The sequence below is a fragment of the Epinephelus moara genome, chromosome 8, assembly GCF_006386435.1.
Source record: "Epinephelus moara isolate mb chromosome 8, YSFRI_EMoa_1.0, whole genome shotgun sequence".
NCBI classification, from domain to species: Eukaryota; Metazoa; Chordata; class Actinopteri; order Perciformes; family Serranidae; genus Epinephelus; species Epinephelus moara.
In genome coordinates, this window is record NC_065513.1 from 9,751,831 (window position 1) to 9,765,363 (window position 13,533).

Sequence of the window (13,533 nt, forward strand, 5' to 3'; positions counted from 1 at the left end):
ACTCAGCCTCGTTCACCTCATCCTTTCTCCTCACTTGACAAGTGACCTACCTTGCTTGTCTGCACAGTGCAAACTTTGTGCGGCTCTCTTTCAGTGCTCTCTTTAGAATAAGCTTCCTGGCAAAGTACAGACTCAGCACCTTAAGTCGGATGCATGTGACGGTGAAGCTAAAACCTCTGGCTGATCATATTCGTTATGTTTGTGATGCTTTTCAACATCAGGTAATGTTGATGAAGAAACAGTCACAACTTTAATTGGTTATGTATTGATAATGTTTACACGGGGAAGAAAAGGGAACAAATTATACAGCAAAGTTTGGTGCCTCTGTCATTTGTCTGGTGTGCAAGGTGATCAAACATGCAAAATTAAGGCATGAAAAAGTAATTCCCCCACCAGAGCCAATTAACTGCAGCCAATTAAATGAGTAATAAGAGCCAGCTGTTCCTCCAAAAAAATGCAGAAAATAGAGAGGCTGAGCATGTCCACTTTTGGTTTCCAGCATCAAAACAGCGACGGTTTCATTCCTGACTCACAATTTTACAGCAGCGTTCAACAATCAAACAAAGAGAAATCAATCATAGAAGAGCAAGAGGTACCAGCTTCTCCATCGACTGAAACGTTCAATAGGCTTTGATGCAATGCAACCACCATTTCTGCTCTGCGTGACCCTGCCATCAGTTGTGTGTGAAATACAACACAGTCTCAAGTGGCTTTTTTGGAATATTCTGTAAGTGGGAATGACACATCCAGCCATTGTTCTCTCTCTGTCGACATATTTTTCTCACCTGCACTGTTGTTCTGGCTCTTTGTACCTACATGTATACAGCACAGAGAACTCACTTCAAACAGCAACATGAAAGAGTGTTTGTGAAAAACAAGAGGAAATTATAAGAGTTTGTCACAAAGTAACTTCTGGGCTGTGCAGATTGATGGTGGAATCCTCTGATGGGTTTCTCATTTAATGTCATTAGGTTTAGTTATTTTTAGTGTGCAGATGGTCAGCCTGCAGGGCTCATCCGCCCCTCACACCCCGTAACTTTGGCCCCCAGATTGCTTGCTTGCAGTAGGCAGTATGAACATCTGATACATATATGCAATTTGGCAGGATAAAGACTTTCATTTCAGACTGCTCACTTCTCTCCCAGATGAAGACACTGCTATTAAGACTGATTTTTGAACCTGACATCTGTCTGCGACTTCACTTTTCAAAATGTACGACAGTCCTGATGCTTCAAGTAAGGTATGAGAGGAAGATTCATTAAAAAATCTGTCATTTCAAAATAACAAATTGACTATCCTAAAAACTGTTTAAAAGAGATTTATCCATTAAAGCCACTACTGCCTGATATATAATGAAACTACTTCACTGGACTTTTTGGAAGATAATCTAAAAGGTACAAAACTGAATGCCTTCTATTGTTTCTTAAAGGGACAGTTCACCCCTAAATCATAGCGGTAGAGCTATTTATCAGTCTAAATTGTTGTGATGTTATTAGGGCTGCCACAATTAGTCGACTAATCGATGACTAATCGACTATTAAAATAATCGGTGACTATTTTAGTAGTCGACTAATCGGTTTGAGTCATTTTTCATAGAAAAGTACTATAAAAGTACCCCAAAATACTCTTACTGCAGCTTCTTACGTTCAGATATTGGCAGCTTTACACACTCTCCCGTGACAGTGAACTAAAACCCTTTGGCGTGAGTATGAAACAAGACATTAGATGATGTAATTTTGGGGTTTGGGCGAGACAGACCGACATTTTTCAACATTTTAACACATTTTTCGATGAAATGATTAGTCGACTAATCCAAGAAATAATCAACAGATTAGTCGACAATGAAAATAATCGTTAGTGGCAGCCCTAGATGTTATTTGCCATGTGTTAAAGATATCGGCTGTCATGATGTTGGCCCTCTCTCCATTATAATGGAACTAGATGGCACGTGGCATGTGGTTATCAAAGCGCCAAAAAAATACACTTGAAAACTCAACAGCAATGTCTCTTTCCAGAAATTATGTCTCGGTCAGTCAAGATTACCTGCAAACCATTTTGTGAGCAGTTTTATGTAGGAATGATTTTCTTTACTAGACCTGACAACCGCATCACCGTGCAAAAGGAAGCATACATCTACTCAGGCTGTTCTCATAAACTCTTTGTACATGTCCTAAGAAAAGTAATTCACTCAAATCCATACATATCCCATGTAATCATTAGCCAGTAATTTGTGCATAATACAGGTATTTTGGAAGGCTGCAATTATGTCACCAATGCGCTGATAGGGGTACACAAGGAAACTGTCCCAAGCAGTCTTTTAAGGGGGCAGGTTGGGGCGGTGTATAGGTCACAAAACCCAGGACTTTCCCACAGAAACGCATGTTCATAACAATGTGACTTTGAGTCATTTTAAGGTGCATCGTTACTATGTTTCTTTTCCTAAACCTGCCCCCAAGTAACTTTATGTTGATTACGTACCTTCCATGGGGGGCTTATTTGTAGGATAGCATACAAACTCCTGTGTGTGCATTTTTGTAGGATATCTTAAGAGTTGTTCTATGATGATACGTTGATCTGCTCATGGACAAGATGCTTAGGCTCATGCTCACGATAGCGCAAGATCTACATAGCATCCTACTGGGCCAGAAGTAGGCAACCTGTGGCTCTTTAGACCCTCTCCAGTGGCTCCCTGTGGCTTTGAAATAAAATTTTATGGAAATGTATAATGAATAATGAAATTTTTTAACATTCAGAATTTCATTTGTCATTTTTGTGGGCCTAAAATGATTACTGCATTCTACAATTGTGAAAATGTGTAGTCTATACATTAAATTAAAAATTGTTTTTATCAACTAAAATGTGCGTCATACATCTTCGACCTGGTGCCTTTTGCTAGATGTCAGTAGTGGTGGTTGGCCTGGAGTCTCTCTAGCAAGATTAGCTATGGATTCCAAATCCCTAAAAGGAAAAGTCTTGAAGCAGAGGATTTAATAGTGTTTGTACAGATTCATTTGCTTTTAACACCAACGCTGCAAAGTTATAATAGCCCACTGCAGAGTGGCCACCTTGCAGTAAATCATATTAATGAATGCTCATTTAGACCTATTCATAATGTTGATGGGCTAATTTAGATTTATACAATGGTACTTTTGTTCAAATATGTTTTGCAGCTCCAGACAAATTTTATGACTCTTTTAATGGTAAAGGTTGGTGACCCCTGTCCTAGGCTGAGTGGCAATGTTAGCTATCTCAGTGGTGCTCGGTGAGCTAGTGCCTAGAGTTGGCAGGTGTAGCTTAGTAGACAGGAAATAGTTCCTACATGAAACTGCTCACAACAAGGTCTGTGGATTATCTTGAGTAATAGGGTCATGATTTCTGGAAAGGGACATTGCTGGTGAGTTTTTCAAATGTATTTTTTAGTGCTTTGAGCACAACAAACTGAGTGCCATCTAGTTCCATTATATTTGGGAGACGGGAGATTTCTGTAAGCCGATATCTCCAACACTTGGCAACTCGCACCAAAACAATCTAGGTTGACAAATAGCACTACAGGTAAAATTAAAAATATGTTGTTTTTCTTTTATTTTGGGGTGAATTGTCTTGTGGGTGTGTGCTCACTTTATTCTTTTTTATCTACTTTTACACCTGTTGAAAGTGCTGATTTCTAACCTGTAATTTGCTGGTTAATATTAAACTTACTTTTATTTAGAGAAAATGTATACTCCTATTCATCTTCCTACGTCATATTCCTGTAGTGTACTCAGATGCATTAACACCTTTTAAGTTTTGTTCAAGTATCTGTGTGAGCAAGCTGCTTAGATTGAAGTATTTTGATGAAGTATCACTTCAACAGTAATTGCAGAAAGCACCATAAGTGCATCTGTTGCTCACATCTGATTCTCATATATTCTTTGTCTAGAAGTGATTTAAACTCAAGAAATTACACATTTTTAGCGTGGGCCTTCCTATACATCACTACTGTCATCCAAATCGACAGCTTTCCACTTGGATAACAACAGCCTGCGTGTGGTTTTCTTTGAAAACTTGTAGGTTTGTGTCCACACATTCAAACCACTTTTCCAGTACCTTCCTATTCTGTCCTGTCAATAATCACTGTAGTTGCCAAAGCAAACCTCTTTTTGTCAAATCTCCAAAAATGGTTGCAATCCTCTTTACTCTCAGAATGTGGCAGTTTTGTGCCTTCATGAGCCCCTTTATTCACTTTGTTGTTCAATGTGTCCAAACAGCCAGAAAAGGCTTTGAGACTGAGCTCCGAATGGCCACAAAGCTTCTGTTGTTGATGGGCAGAAACCTCGAGGAAACAAGTGGGAGAATGATTTCCAATAGAAATCCACACAGCCGACACACTTCAGCTGGCCCTTGAGGCGATCTGTCCATTTGCAGCAAAGTGTCAATGGGGAAACACGAACCAGCTCTGTGGCGTATGTTGCTGTTCTGCGATCTTTCTCCTATCTCAAGTCTAGCACTTTATGCTCAATAATACATGATTTTCACTGAGCTTTGATAAGACATCCAATATTTAAGTCCACAGTATAAACTGTTATCACATTGTTTGTTTGTATGAGGCTAACTGTATCAAATGAAACCATTATTGCTTTGCCTACGCTGGACCGAGCAAGGTAATGAAACTTTGGAATTCAGTTTTATTGCCCCAGGTCAAAATCTGCCAGTATGTGTGAATGCTTTAGCTTTGGTAGTTATTATGGTTATTAGAAGACATTCTGGCAGTAAGCATCAGTATGTTTCATGTATGCAGATTGGTTGAAATGCGGCAGCCAAAGCTTTCAGTGACAGAAATAATAATAAAAAAAAAAGTAGCTTATTCTGATTCTAGTAATTGGGGTTAGAATCAACTGAAAGATTTACTGATTAATTTTGAAGCACGGCAAGGTCCACCCTTGCACCCTTAAAATACTGCAGGGCCTTGAACTCCCCATTAGCCATTGTGCTCCCTCAGAACCTCAGGCAGCCTCCTTAAATCCTTGCAATGTCTGTTAATGATACTCAAGTTCAGCCTTTTGGCTACAGAACAACTGGCAGAGAAGCTTATGCTAAAATAGCTAATTTACTTGTGTGATTGCTTTTACTTTTATTTTGCTGTCTGTTTATGCTTTCTATGCTTGTCGTTGTCCTTGTGGTATTCTTTTGCTCTTAGTAATAAGCTGAAATCACAGCATATAAAGGACCTCTTGCTGATACCAAGCTGCAGCCTTGTTGGCAGGTTCCACATCTTATTTACCTCAAATTAAAAAAAAAACAGAAGAAAAAAAAAATCCCTCAATGCCTCTTAGTGATGTAGCATATAGATACAAACAGTCTTTCCTTTAAAGCCCCTACAAGGAACTTTCATTTTGAGTTGATTTTGGCGACCCTGTGGACAAAAGCGGTAGTGTTTTGCTGGAATGAAGCCTACATTTCCCATGAGCTCTAGCGTGTACTGTCGTAAAGACGCTTACCTGGCTTGCGCATGTGTTTGTTTTGGGGATGAATGAAACAACAAGGCGGGAAAACTTTGCCCCCGCTCCTATCGGGGATCCCAGCTCATCTCTGCCGCGCCCCAGCTCCACCTCTCCGGCGTAAGCGCCACCGCCGCCAGGGTAAACGCAGCGGTTGGCTGGTAAGGCTGAAGGCCTGTTTGGTGAGCACTTCCACAGCTTCTTGGACTGAGTATGGAGCGGTGCCTCACCTCTTTATTTCTCGGCACTCGCTGGACCCTGTCGATGCCTGGCTGGTACCTGTCGTCGGCCCGGATGAGGTGTTCCAGCCCCGCGGCCCCTGCTCTCCTCGTCCCCGCTGGCACGGGGTGAATCTGCGCAACCTGCGGCCTGTGTGTGGCTCCCCGGACAGCTAACGCTTGCTCCTGCCAGGATTGGGCTGATAAATGCTAGATCGCTAGCAAACAAAACGTTTATCCTGAATGATTTCCTGACTTCCAGAGGATTGGATTTTCTCTGTGACTGAGACGTGGCTGACTGTTGGTGAGTCCAGTGCTTTCACAGAATTTTTACCCAATGATTGCTGCTATTTTAACTCCCCGCGGACGTTGGGTCGAGGAGGAGGAATAGCGACTATTTATAAGCAGCTAGGTAAGATGACGTGTGCCGTCTGAGTGCCGTAAATCGTTTCGTCCTGGAAGCGACCTCGGGCGGACCCGGAGACAGTTTCCTAAAGGTATGGATATACACTATATAGAAATAGCTTATCTTCACACCGATGGTCTCATTTGCTGTTGTAGGTCACGCACAGACATCAGCAGAAACGAGAGACTTTTTAAAAGTTCCTTGTAGCGGCTTTAAAGCAATACCCTCCTTTGTTTTTTCTTAAATGTTTTCATCAGAAAGGTCCTAAGAAAAGTCTACATCAGAGTCATGACAAGCTTAAACCGCAGAACTTTTCACACCTGTCTTCTTATAACGTCAATTTCCATTGTCCTTGTAAATTGACAGTGCATGCCAGTTGATCCTTATTAGTATAGTTAAATGCACTGCCAATCCCAATAAAGGGCAAGAGACTACAATTTCCAATAGTTTTTAAGTGGAGGTACTTCTTTAGGACATGAATGCCGAGCAAGCTATTTAATATGGTCAGTAGTGTATATTAAATAACAAAAATAATGCATAGGAAGCTCGTTCAGTTAAAGCTGTATCCAGAGAAGGGCACGCAACCCCCAAAAATTGCCAAACACAAAAGATAGTCTGAGAAATAGCATGATCAATCAATAAGTATGCATGGTTCCCAATTAACTTAGCCTAATTGATGTGAACTTAAGTGTTAGTTTAGTTATTGTAAATTTTAAAAGACCACAATACTTTTCTATAATGAGAAAAATTATTATTTCCTTAAATATAATATACATTATAAAAAATATTACTATAATTTAAATCTGTAGTATTATACAACTGGGTTAACTAACTAGGGTTAAAGAAAACACAATAACCAGTTATTTTACACTAACAGGACTCAGGTGCCCTTGAGTGAGCATATTCTGTTCTTACCAAAGAACAAATCCCAATTAAGAAAACAATAGGGATTGTCAAAATCTTCTGAAAACTGCCTAAGTGGGCTGGACGAATAAATTTCTTCTCAACAAGAGTTGATGAATAATAGGGCTACACAATGTGCAATAAATAAATACAAATTTAAAAAGAATCATATCATGATTATTTTGACTGATACTGCAAGTGCAATTTTTTAGTGGGAAGGGTAATTTTTGCATTTCTTTTTCACTCAAAACATATAAAATGATGATGATGATGTAATTTTTGCTGGGATCTGTGCCAAACAAGCATGTTCCCTTACGTCTGGAATATTAATTTGTAGGCTGGGGCATCTATGTAGCACCACAAGGCTTAATTTTTTAATTTTTAATTTTTTTTTTAAAGATTATCTTTATGGGCTTTTTGCCTTTAATATACAGGACAGTGTGTGGGATGGGGGAGAGAGGGTGGGGAATGACACGCAGCAAGGGGCCGAGGGCTGGAATCGAGCCCATGGCTGCTACAGCGAGGCAGGGCCTCTGTACATGTGGCCCCGGCACTATCCACTACGCTTTTACCTTTTACCTTTATCAACAAATTGCAGCTCCTGCGATATGGTTATTGCACTTGGTCATATTGCAATTTCAATAATATCTTGAATAATTGAGTAGGGTGAATAAGGCCCACTGTTCTTATATATTGTAACGTAATGAATAAAATGACATGAAAACAATGTCATAATGTGAAACTGGTCACTCGTAGTGAATGTACAAATAATTAGCTCAGCACCAAACAGCAGACATGTTCAGCGACTAGCTGCGGAACATAGTGAAGCATTTGTCAGTTAAAGAGCAGGATATATCCCTCAGAAGATGGTTGAGGCCAAAACAGATGGACACAAACACAACTCCAATGATAATGTTGCTCCATAACTGCTGGATGTAAAAATAAGCAACTGTTTGCTAACATGTTTGCTATAATGTAACAGGTGATAATACCAGTTTTGTGTTTACAACGTGCTTCCTCTGCCCAGAGGTGCTGTTATTATCCATGGTTCCTAAAAAACGCAGAATATTTTCAAGGTCCTGACAAGTCAAGTGGAGGGCCATCACTCACACTTCTGTGGCCAAGTATCAAATTTGAGGTCAGGATATTATTTCTTTTGCTATGAAAGACCATCTGGTATGAAACTTTTCATATGCCTATATGCTTTGACTTCGGATATGACCTCAGGATTTCATAGCAGTAAAACTGCAGTAGCAATGCACCAAGCCCACAGCAACATTTGCAATCCAGCAGTGCCATGAATATGAAAAAGATGGGAAACAATAGCTGAGCTACTTCATGCTGTCTCTGGCTTGACCTCACACACTTGGCTTCTGCACCAGCTTTGGCTTTACCACATTAATACAAACAAATATAGTTTCTGTTCCTCCATGTAAAGCAGCAAAATGAAATGTTCAGCGTGTCCCTAAACAGTTTATAAATTCCCATATCATAAAACAATTTAATCATCATATTTCATACATTTTCATTGAATTTTTCACAGACCCATGCATTTATTCATTTCATCAGGGAGATCAGAGCTCAGGGGCAGCTAGTAGCGTTAACCCTGCACTTGGGAGGCAGATATGGTGTTTAGTCAAAAAGCACATTTCAACAGGCATAACCACATTTGCTATGTGAATACTGCACCTATTTTGTCATGTCCTTTTTGCTCTCATATTTCCATTATTCACTTATATGTATTCTAAAATCAACCCCAGCCAGAGATATTCAATAGTATCAACCTGTACTAGAAAAAGACACCACATCCAGTTTTGCAGCTACACCTCTCTTACTGGTTTTTAACACATTCCAGTTGCAGCTGTCTCCCTGTCTTTCTGCTGTTGCGCCTTTGTGATTATAGAGGCTCAGCCACGCTGCCGTGGCAACAAAATCATGGTAATTTTCTCTGTTGAATGATGTAACATTTTCTTATCATTATGGCAGATGATGCTGGTGGGCTGCATTCCCGCGGATCTGATATTGTATCATGAATCAGAAATGTGACTGGTAATGGTATCCACACTCCAAATAAGAAATCTGACTCATTTAGCTTTAGGTGTTAAACTTCCATTGATATACATATCCAGGTCCCCACTTTATGCATATACAGTATCCAGAAAGCCAAACTGCAGTTCCAGTTTTTTCCTGTTGTCCTGGTAAATTCAATATAATGTACACTTCCACAGCATTAATTACAACCTTGGAGTCTTGCCATACTCACCACTGCTGATGAGTTTCTCTTTTGAAACAGAAATACTATTTTGATTTATTAATTATTTGAGTACGTTTAGCTTTGCAGTTTTTTTAATCAATGTTAAGTAACCTTTAAGGAAATTCAAACTTTCTGCATAGATGTGTCCATTTAAAGCCTTCAAGTGGCTAAAAGACCATAATCCTGCTCTGGCTTTTCTGGTAGACTTTTAATTTCGAATATTTGCAGGAGGTGTTGAGGTGTTGACTTTCAAGTTAAGTGTGTGAAGTTAGTATTGTGGAAATATACATTCTATTAACTTTCATAAGGTCTTCGAGGCAAATATTTCTTCCTTTTACCAATACGGTCGCTATTTCATGCAGATATTGTAACCAATGGATAACACCACATTTCCAGTGTCTGACTAAAATTTGTTGTTTTACGTCAAAGCAGATCTGAGAGGTGAAGTGAAATGCTTTCTCCTTTTCTCCTTTTCTAGGATAACCTATCCACCTCACAGGTGTGGCATACAAGATGCTGAAGAAACAGCATCATTACGACACAGGTGTGCCTCAGGATGGTGACAGTGAAAGGCCACTCTAAAATATATAATTTTGCTAATGTGAGGGTTGTGAACAGAGTGTCCCATGATGGTGGTAAAGTTATGGTATGGGTTGGCATAAGCTATGGACAACCGACACAGGTGCATTTTACCAATGACAGCTTAAATGTAAAGAGATACTGTGAAGAGATCCTGAAACCCATTGTCATTACACTTATCCACTGCCATGACCTGATGTTGCAGCATGACAATGCATGACTCCATGTTGCAAGGATCTGTTCACAATTCCTGGAAGCTGGAAACATCCCCGTTCTTGTTTGGCCTGCATACTCACTAGATATATCACCCATTGAGCATGTTCGGGATGCTCTGGATCTGCTTTTACAACAGCGTGCTCCAACTCCTGCCAATATTCAGCAACTTCACACTACCATTGAAGAGAAGTGGACCAACACTCAACAACCTGATCAGCTCTATGTGAAGTAGATGTGTTGCACTGGATGAGGTAAGTGGTGGTCACACTAGATACAGACTGATTCTATGGGGCATCTGTGACCAAAAATGCAACACTTAACGCAAGAAGTGTTTTTTTTACCCTCAAGATAAAACTGCACCTTTAAGAGTGGCTTTTTATCGTGACCATACCAAGGTGCACCTGTGTAATAATCATGTTGTTTAGTCAAAACCTTAGTAGGTCCCCCTTGAGGTGGATTATCTTGGAAAAGGAGAAATGCTTGCTAAGGTCCCAATCATACAGAAAGCATTTTGCAGGTTGCAAAATTTGAGGCACACTACACTGCCCGTTCTTATACCAACCTTCCCATGTAATTAATCTACCAAAATGACCAGGCGGATGGTCCTTGCTCTAGTTCTGGTTGAGGGTAAGAGGCTGTCAGCAAACAGTTTGTTGGGCACGGGGAAACGCAGATCAGTGTGGGTACATGAGACACTAAAAAAGAGGGTGGATCACAGGAAGTCCCACCAGTTGGTCCAGGAGCTTCCCCTCCATGATGGCCATTTCCAGGCATATTTTAGGATGACTCACTAGTTTCTCCTCCATTGTTTTGCAACTGTAAACTTGTTTGTTGTCTTCTGCAACCTTGGGTCCTCTACCGGAGGCCTGGGAGTTTGAAGGTTCTGCACAGTAAGCTGTTCCTAGGACTGCACTCTTCTGGATAGAGACCTCAGATGTTGTATCTGGAATTTGCTGGAGCCACTCTATATCTATATCTATATCTATATCTATAGCTATACTTCTATATACTCCTGCACTCTTTCTCAGTCAGTTTAAGTTCAATTTGATTTTACCAAGGACACATATAATCAATTCTAGGATTATACAGAAACATGATACAAGCCAGTGCTGTCCTCCAATCAGCGGTGGAATAATGGAATGCCCTACTCATATTCAACACACAATTACACTAATGACAGTGCATCGCTGTGGCCTTGTGATCCTGCATCAAAATGAAGATATTCATCATGGTAATTAGACAGCTTTGTACAGGAAGGCTTTATTTGTGTGTTTGAGTGGAACGTTGGACCACAGAGCACCTTAGTTTGATGGTTCCACACATGAATAAGTCATATCCTGAGGCTATCCATATTTCATCAAACATCCTCATCTATAATGGACGCTCTTTGCCCGCCGAGGCCCTCACCTGATAGGGGCTGTCTCATCGCCCTTGTCCAGCCATTCCTGTGGAGGGATGATGTACATACACCACAGCCCCCAGTTGTAGCCATGGGCGGCGTTGGCGTATTGCTGCACCTCAAACGTGTTGTACTTGATGTTGTCTATGGCGGGCAAGATGATGCGGGTGTGATCCTCCTTCATACGGGTCAGAATGGGTTCAGCCCTTAAAATGAAAAAAGAGACAGAAGTTAAGAGTGGACGTTCTGAGTTAAGTATGCAGAAGCTTCAACACACAGTTGCAAAAGGTGAAGAGAGACAGTGTGAGGAGAAAAGTGTGCTACAGGGCAAACAATAAAGCCATGCATATTTTCATTCTGCCCTGCAGAGGTTTGAAGTATTAATATTGCAGCAATGGTAGAATGAATAAATCTGGTCAACAATGGCCAGATGGATAATGTAACTGTGTGTAAATGTGAAGTGAAAGCTGTGAATGTGGTTTCACAGAAACTATGTGTAGGATTAAACATATTGAACAGACAGGTATTTACTCTAGATTCTAATTCCATGAAACAATGCCAGTAACAGCTATGGATGACTGCAGATGTCATCTCAACTTTCACTCCAGCGCTACATTTACATGGGTTTTCCGCGACGATACAGTCTGTCGAGTCAGCATCTATTCAACATTCAAAACGATTGCCAGGATCCGTTTCCCTCCACTGTTTATGATGTGAAGGTCTCGCAAAATGAATTTTCTGCGGAACAACAAATAATATCATATCATATTTTATATCTCCTGCTCATGAAAACGAAATGTCAAAATGTGACACTTATCCCGGTGAGAGACTTGATAAGAGGTAAAACCTGATAAAGCAAAAGACATCAGGTGAAAAGAGAGGCTTAGTCTGCTCCTGGGAAAACTATCCTCTCTCTCTTTTTTCCCCCTCTATGTGAAGGGTTGCAAGTTAGTTTCTGAAAAAGGCCTTGCTCCGAGCACTCGCCAGGCTCTTCATCTCATGGCTTTTGCTCCGAGGCAGCTTTGGCTGGCACACTTTCTTTTAGAAAACATCAAGTGGAGAGCATGGGCTGTATTCACAAAACATCTTAAGGCTAGGAGTAGCTCTTAACAGAACAATTTGGGAGAAACATCTCAAAGTGACGGGCTTGTCAGTCCGTTATACTAGAGTTGGGACAATTTCAGGTTTTGCTGGTTCAGTGTATGAACTCGATTTTGTGCAAACCAGCTGAACCGACATTTGTCATTACCACATATTCTGGGAAAAAAAAAAAGAAAAAAGCCTACATCAGTAACCTGTGCTGTCACAGCAACACAGCGTAGTATTGCATTAGTAAAAAGCAATGTGACAATGTGATTTACATAATATTATGTTTGTTGAAAAACAGACTCATGGAGCCACTAGTTTCTAACAGGCAGTGCCCCATGTATTACCGAACCAAGGCCGGTGTTGTGTCCCTACTGGTTTCCAATTTAACTGGTTTCCTTACCGAACAGCTGCAGATGTGCTGCGCCTCCGTCAGCAGATTCGTCACAAATTCACAAACATACACAACATATTACTGGCGATCTTAAAGTCGCAGCCCACATCTACCACAGCGAATATGCTTCTGTAAGTGAGCACTACGTACCAGCGACATTAAAAAAAAGAAAGGAAAGAAAATATGATATACACAAATTTGCGTCAAGCTGGACTCGATTTCACGTCAACAAAAGACAATATAACACAAACGTGGTCGTGGAAGGGGGGAAGAGCGGCATATGTTGTGTTCTTTACTACAACGTACACGTGTTTTTTTTTTGTTGGGAGGAGATAGGATATGGCAGAGTTAGTCTGGATGAATACTCGGATCGGGTATCGGCGCTGATCACGTTATTTTTCTACAAAATCGGAATCAGTAATAAAAGATCGGAGGAATCAAAACAACAAAAATGGCCAGGTTTTTCATCTATGTTGTTCATTGTTACCTCCGCTTTCCAATGTATAAAGTGTGGCGATCCTATATATTTTATAAATATATATATTTTTTTATAAGACAGTGGTTATCAGCTGATGGCTTGCTCACCTCCAGACACACCCAC

At 40.5% G+C, this 13,533-nt stretch overlaps 1 protein-coding gene across 1 annotated transcript in view; it reads right to left on the minus strand.

Moving 5' to 3' along the window:
- The window catches only part of galnt9 (polypeptide N-acetylgalactosaminyltransferase 9), a 117,456-nt gene that overhangs the window by 48,483 nt on the left and 55,440 nt on the right, over positions 1–13,533 (minus strand). The window contains exon 5 of the mRNA XM_050050086.1: positions 11,461–11,658. Coding sequence (XP_049906043.1) covers positions 11,461–11,658 — 198 coding nt within the window. The remainder of the gene's footprint in view (positions 1–11,460; positions 11,659–13,533) is intronic.